Source organism: Galeopterus variegatus, unplaced genomic scaffold (assembly GCF_000696425.1).
Source record: "Galeopterus variegatus unplaced genomic scaffold, G_variegatus-3.0.2 Scaffold8361, whole genome shotgun sequence".
Taxonomy (NCBI): Eukaryota; Metazoa; Chordata; class Mammalia; order Dermoptera; family Cynocephalidae; genus Galeopterus; species Galeopterus variegatus.
The window spans coordinates 27880-35034 of record NW_007734472.1 but is presented as its reverse complement, the minus strand read 5'-3'; the positions used below and the strand labels follow the sequence as shown (position 1 = coordinate 35034).

The window sequence follows — 7155 nt, the reverse complement described above, 5'->3', positions numbered from 1 at the left end:
CCAAATAATGGAGATAATGCTAAGAATGATCTCAGGGTTCTCCCATCCCTGATGGATGGATGGCTGTTTCCTACTGAGAGGTTTCCAGTTTGTGGATGTTGGGAACTTTACTTTCCCTCTGTTCTTCCTGCTGACCAAGACTGAGGCCAATTTTGTCACTGGGCAAGACTTCTCTGAGTCTGTGGGATAAGACAGGAGAAGGAAGAAAGTCTGCTGCTTTGATGAAAGCCTAGGATGGGGAAGAAGGAGGGGAACTGATGCGCTCAGATGATATTTGAGGATCATATGGGATTTGTGCTTGGCTGTTCTCCCCAGCCCCAGGAGTCTAAATTATCAGAAGTGAGGAAATGTCCTTGATCCTCATCCAGCATCCTAGTGGGGGAAGAGTGAGAATTCTGGGGCATAGACACTGACAATGATGGTAACAGAGGCTTTCTCACCCTGCAGGGAGATTCAGGAGGTTCACTCATGTGCCGGAATAAGAAAGGAACCTGGACTCTGGCTGGTGTGACTTCCTGGGGTTTAGGCTGTGGTCGAGGCTGGAGAAACAATATGCAGGAAAAGGATCAAGGATCCCCTGGGATCTTCACAGATCTTAGTAAAGTGCTTTCCTGGATCCATGAACACATCCAAACTGGTAATGAAGCCATCATGCAAGGTTAAGAAGCTGCCATCCTGCTAGGGCCAGAGAGTATACGCAGAGTCTGACAAGTCAGAACCTCTGAGGAAATAGGTCTATTTCTGTTCTCAGTATAGCACGTAAGGACTGTGAGGTTTACGAAGTCTAGAACAAGAGTAAAATATGGTATGTGGTACAGTGTGCAAACACTCAGCAAAAAATGAATCCATCCATCCTAAATTTTGTCAAATTTGTCTGTACTTGAAACTATCTTAGCTTATGATATGTTTTCACTGCTTACTTCTTAACATTCTAGCAAGATTCAGCAAGTTATAGCATAGATCAGTAGTTATCAACCAGGGGCAATTTTACCCCCTCAGGGGATAATATAAGGAGACATTTCGGGTTGTCACAAATGGAGGGGTGGTGTCCAGGGGCATCCTGTGGGCAGGGGCCATGAATGCTGCTAAGCATCCTACAGTGCACAGGACAGCCCTCCACATTGAACCTGCCCGAAATGTTAATAATGTCCAGGTTGACAAGCCCTGACACAGATCCAGGCACAGTGTCTGAAAGGGACAGGATCTGCATACTCCCTTCTACTAAACAGACCAGCGGGTTAATTGCAACGTTGTTTCTATCTCCAAATCCAACTTAATTGTTTTTTTAACTGGGGGCTTCCAGCCTTATAAAGGTTTTTATCCTTTCCTAAAGGGGTTAATTCAAAGTATGTCAGTAAGAATTAGAGTTTGTTTTCATGTGTATGGTACAGTGGCAGGTATCTGAGCCTTCGGTTCAAGTTGTAGCTATCCCAGCAACTCTTGTGATAGGCAAGTTATTTCCATCTCTAGCCGCCATTCACATGTAAAATGACCTGTTCTGTGTAATTTAGCCCACTGAATAAAGAGAGTAAAATCGTCTCCTTAAAAAGCCAAGGCCCCTTTCCTGCTTTGTCAATTTATCCTTTCTATTATTTTCACAGATTAGATTTTCATTAGTTGTATTGGCTTAAAAATCTCTGCGCTTTTGAGCCAAGGAGATGCTAACTTGTTGAATTATTGTTCAGGACAACACAAGCTTTGAATTTTGTCTTTCTTTTTCTTTCCCAGGAAATCAGAAAAAGAGCTCCAGAGGTGAGTATTCGTAGCAGCCTGCTCTGCCAGGAGCATGATTAACATCTAGCATTTCTTAACACCTAGCTCTCCATGCTCACTAGGTATTAAGTCACCACACGGAGCACCCACAGCATTGCCTGCCAGGCTGAGCAAGCCCAGGCCCTGCAGGAGACCCGGATTCTCTCCCATTTCATTTCTTGTCAATCCAGAGCTCCACCTCAATTCAGCAAACACTTACCAAGCCCTAGCTTTGAATCAGAGACCCCAGGAAAGAGGGGAGGCGGTGCTATGGTGATGTGGTCAAAAAGCCACACATCTTGCCCTGAAAGTGTCCCTACGTATACCGGGGACTCATTCCCTTTTTACATTCCAACTCTGCAATGAATTCACTCTGTAACTTTGGGAAAGCTCTCTCTTATATCTGGATCTCAGTTTCCTCATCCATAAAGAAACTTGTTTGGACAGATGGTCTCTAAAGCACCTTTAGCTCAAATCTTCCGTGGTTCTTTGAGCCTGTGGAACAATCTACAAAGAGCAATATGGAAAAAATAGTACCCTAAGAGATCAGAGGAGTGAGAGACTGTTTCTAGCTAAAAATAACTAAGTAAATAAATAGATAGGAGAGGCTTTGGAGCACAGACAGTTTTTAAGTTAACCTTGAAGGATGAGTAGGATATCGTTAGGTGGAAATGGGATATGGGTAAAGATATTCCAGCTCAAGGAATCCTTATCAAAGAATGAATATTAAAGGATGGAGGTAGGGAAATGTAGGGTGTAACAGAGACCAATAAGTCAGCCAAAGCAGCTGAATGGTGAGATGTGTGATTGGGGTTTTACGAGGGAGTAGAATAGGAAGATAACTTGAGATCAAATTATGAAAATTTTAAATGTCAGACAAAAAAATGTTTGAACTGTATTGAATAGTAGGAAGTTTATTAATTAGTTAAATAAATTAGAGCTATGCTTTAATGGCATAAAGTATAGCACAACATGTGGGGAATGGACTGAAGGGAGAATAATTCAAGGTGGATTTGTGAAATTATGCATTACTTCAAGAGACAAGAAGTGAAGGCAATGGCCAGAAAATGGAAAGGAGGAAACGTAAACAAGGAAAACTAGGACTTGATAGCCAATTAGATGAGGGGTCATGAGGGAAAGGGGAAAAGCAAAAATGTTGCAGTGCCAAAGTTGTGAGCATGGGAGACTAAGAAAAGGGCACATAAAAGTAACAAACTCACACATGGATGCAGTTTTGCTGACCAGAGTAATTCCATTTGTAGCGTGTTGAGTGTCAGGGGAGATAGCGAGGAGGCCCTTGCACAATCAGGTCTGAAGTTCAGAAATGTAGAGATAATAGTTGAAAGTGGGGGTGTGACTGAGACTGGTCTGAGGGCTCATGCAGGGAGAGAAGAGGAGAACTAAGGACAGAACTGGGGAAATACCTGTATTTATAGAATGAAGTTACGGGATCAGAGAAAGAAGAGGTAAGGAGGGGAAAATATCGTAGCATTTCAAGGTTCAGCACGACCTGAAAAGACCAAAAAAGAATAAGACATCATAGAAGTCAAGAGAGGAACAGATTTCTGCAGAACAGAAGAGTACATAGAGAAGAACCAGGAGGCTGTGGTATCTGTGCACCTTCTGGAAGGAGGGGCTATCGTGGCTGCCATCACGGTAAGCCCTGATTGTCATGGCTTTTCCTCACAGCCTCATGCAGTGAGCAGGATGGCGTAGTCATTGGGTCCGAGGGGGAGCTGCACTTCCCAGAAAGCCTCCACGTATACTATGAGAGCAAGCAGTGAGTCGCCCCGTACCACGCCTCCCCTTCCTCCCACCTCCAGTCTGGCCGTGCCCATTAATTGGACTGTGATAGTCACTTTCTGTCTAGAAGTAACACCCTCTCAATGTATCTGTCTGCAGACTCTGTGTCTGGACTCTGCTGGTACCAGAGGAAATGCATGTGTTGCTAAATTTTTCCCGCTTGGATGTGGAGTCATGTCAACATAATTACCTGTCAATATATTCTGTAGAAGATAGACTCATTGGTGAGTGGGTTTTCACGTTGTCTGATAGAAATCAGAGCTAAGTGGGCTTAAAGAGGCCTGATCACAGTGTGTCGGGCACTGAGCCATCTGTAAACTCCACACTCCTGTCTCCAATCTTGAGACTCAGAGTAGGAGTGGGAAAGAACCAAATGTGAGCGTCTATGGTGACTTTGAAGCCACAGTGCATTTCACTTTCTGCATCTGCTTCCCATCAGACCAGGCTTCCTAGATCCATTTGCAGACCTGGATCCCATCAGGAGTAAAATCCAGACATACTCGGAGCTCTCAGGGCCCCCCAGGCAGAATGCTGCTTTCCTAGGCATGAAAATGACATTTACCTGTCTCATCAAGCTAAGGAGGAAAATACGAATAGATAACCATCTGGAGGAAAAGGTTACCTGTATAAGAAACAGAAATGGAGTGGTGTTTCTGTGGTTCTCAACTGGAGGTGATTTTGCCCCCCAGGAGACATTTGGCAATGTCTTAGAAGCATTTTTGGTTGTCACAACTGGAAGGAAAGTCACTGAAAGAGGCCAGGGATGCTACTAAACACCCTACAATAGACACAGGAGGGCATGAACACAAAGAACATTCCGGCTCAAAATGTCAATGGTGCCAAGGCAGAGAAACCTTGGTTTAGACAATCCTGAAGTATCATGGCAAGTTCAATTCTCCTTAAGTCATTTAATGAGTACTGTTTTCTAGATTCGGAAAAATAATCTTCTTTCTCATATTGCAGGAAAATTCTGTGGAGAAGGCCTCCCTTCATCCATTCTCATCAGCTCCAATTCCATAAATCTGAAGTTCATTTCTGATGCCACAGATTATGCTACTGGGTTTAACCTCACCTATAAAGCTCTTAAGCCAAACTACCTTCCTGGTAACACCCTTTCCTTTTGTCACATTCTGTTCAGCCTCTGTAGATGTTTAGGCCCCATAGGACTTAGGTGAGGGGCAGGCAGTGCCCTCCTCCACAGTGGAAAAGAGCACAAAAGCTGCAGCAGGTGCAGTCTCTCCCCCCACAGCCCTGCTAACTCATACTGATCGCCTATCCCAGGGAGTTGAAGAGTTCTGGAAAATCAGTGCACACACCCCTTCCTTCTTGTTGGCTCTGTCTGAAAACTGAATTCATGCATTATTTGCAGGAGGCAGGAGGAGGGGAAACAATGGGAATTCTTCTTGACTTGGGTGGTGCCATTTGTTTAAATTTTTTTCTTGTGTGTCAGATTCAGGCTGCAGTTCCTTAACTATCCTTTTTGAAGAAGGCCTCATAAAGAGTCTTCACTATCCTGAAGACTACAGTGACATGGCTAACTGTAACTGGATTTTTCAAGCCCCCAATCATTACCTAATTAAGGTACTGACTTTGCACTTATGTTGCTATGGTAAAGCCACAGAATGGCTAACGTAAGCACCACAGGGACAGAGGTTTTTATATGATTTACTCACTACTGTATTTTTAGTACCTAGTACGCAGTACCTGGCACACAGGGCTTGCAACAATTCTCTTCAATAGTGACGTCTCTATTCCCCTGCAATTACCCACTTTTACCACTAGAGGGCACTTGCACTCTTTCTTTTTTATTTAAAAACAAAATGCTGATTTAATCTTTGCACTTGGTGACTTTTGTCAGTCTCTAGTCCCTTCTAGAAACAAATATTTCTCTCTTATTAATTACTTTCTAACAGAACACTTTGTAAGTAATGGCTAGCTAAAAAAGACAATCAGGCGAAAATCATCGAGGCTTCCGGGCAGAGGGAACAGAACATGCAAACAGGACCCAGTGAAGAACAGGTTCAAGGAATCCCTGGTTAGAGAGTCATAAGGTGACTTGGGAGGCAGGTACTGGAAGGAGAGGCTGAGGTCAAAGTAGGAAGGCTTTGAACGTCCAAGATACAGGGTTTATTCTGCATTCAATTAGTAGCGTTTTGGGCCATTTTTCTTGTTTGTTCTCTAAACATTAGTGGACCATCTGCAGAAAGATGTCTCTAGGTAGATGAAGGTGAGACTGCAGTCAGGATGAGGTTGGAATAAGACTTTCTCTTAAAGTAATTGGAATCAAAACAGTGTACAGAGAGAAAGTAGAGTAGAAAATGAAGGAAGAGGAATAAGGGCAGCCAAAATCTCAAAGTTCTCATATGTTTAAGAAGTAGAAAGAGACCTGAGATGCAGGAGAAGAACCAAATTGGTGTGGTCTTATGACAGTCCAGAGAATGGGGCCTTTAATTTAAAACACAAAACAGACAAACAAACAAAAAGATGTGGCCAGTCGTTTGGCTTTACCACACAAAGTTACAACTTAGAGAATGAGAACTAAGGATTAATTGTCCAGTCCCCATCCCACCCCTCAAAAAAAAGGCAAAATAATTGGATTGGAAATTGATCAACCACAAGAAGTTGGTGGTGTCTGAAATATCAAGCTAAGCCAGGTGTTAGGAGCAGAAACAAGATTACAAAGGTTTACGAATGAGTGGGAAAAGATACTACGCAGGTAAGTATAGATCTCTTTCTAAAAGTTTCTGAAACGCAAAATTGAGACCAAAACAATTAGCAGAATTAAGGGAAAATTTGTTGTTAGTGATGGAGAGTAAAAGTTTAGGTACAGGCATATTCCTGGAAGGAGGAAGAAGAAAATTTAATTGAAAATCTGAGAATGCCAGAGCTGGAAGTGACTCTAAAACATTGATTCCATAAATGTATGCTGAGGGCTGTGCATCAGTGAAATGATGCCCTCATGCCCTGCCGGCAACAGCATCATCTTCCAAGACAGTAATTCGGGAATTGGCATTACAAGTCAAAACAATGCACATACCATTTGACTTAGAGAGAAAAGAGCCTGTTCCCAGTATCCCAGTAAGGATTTAATAAATGCTTGAATGAATCCTGTTTCTGACCCATATCCCCCTGTGGGGAAAATAGAGTAGTTTAGTCAGGCCCCCTTGCCTCAGGTCGGGTTGAAGGTGGTGCAGCACATTGTTTGTAAAAAGGTTGTGTGGGATGGAGTTAGCGCACATGGGTGCCAATGTATCTTTTTAGTTTGTTGCTATTCTTGTGGGTTCTAGAGTTTGTGAAGCAGCAGGCCAGAGAGCTCATATCTAAAAATAGAGCATGTTTACTTTGCTGGCAGCTGCTCAGTTTTGTTTTTTGTTTTTTTTTTTTTTTGGACTTTGCCAGTAGCAGTTAAGTTTCTCTTTGGACTACCTAGCTCTTAGATGTGTGTGCTGAATAAAGACTATTCTTTCTTCAACCAAGGCTCCAAGGAGCTTTTTTCCAGTTACCTAGCTCGTAGAACTGTGTGTGAAGGGTTTGTGGGCCAGTCTGGACAACAGGCTCGAGGGGTCTGTGAGACCTAGGCCTAGCTCTACACGCCTTCTC

At 43.2% G+C, this 7155-nt stretch overlaps 1 protein-coding gene across 1 annotated transcript in view; it reads left to right on the top strand.

Moving 5' to 3' along the window:
* OVCH2 (ovochymase 2) overlaps positions 1-7155 on the top strand; it is a 33134-nt gene that overhangs the window by 22215 nt on the left and 3764 nt on the right. The window contains exons 7-12 of the mRNA XM_008592817.1: positions 448-637; positions 1729-1752; positions 3442-3532; positions 3655-3779; positions 4519-4659; positions 5006-5136. Coding sequence (XP_008591039.1) covers positions 448-637; positions 1729-1752; positions 3442-3532; positions 3655-3779; positions 4519-4659; positions 5006-5136 — 702 coding nt within the window. The remainder of the gene's footprint in view (positions 1-447; positions 638-1728; positions 1753-3441; positions 3533-3654; positions 3780-4518; positions 4660-5005; positions 5137-7155) is intronic.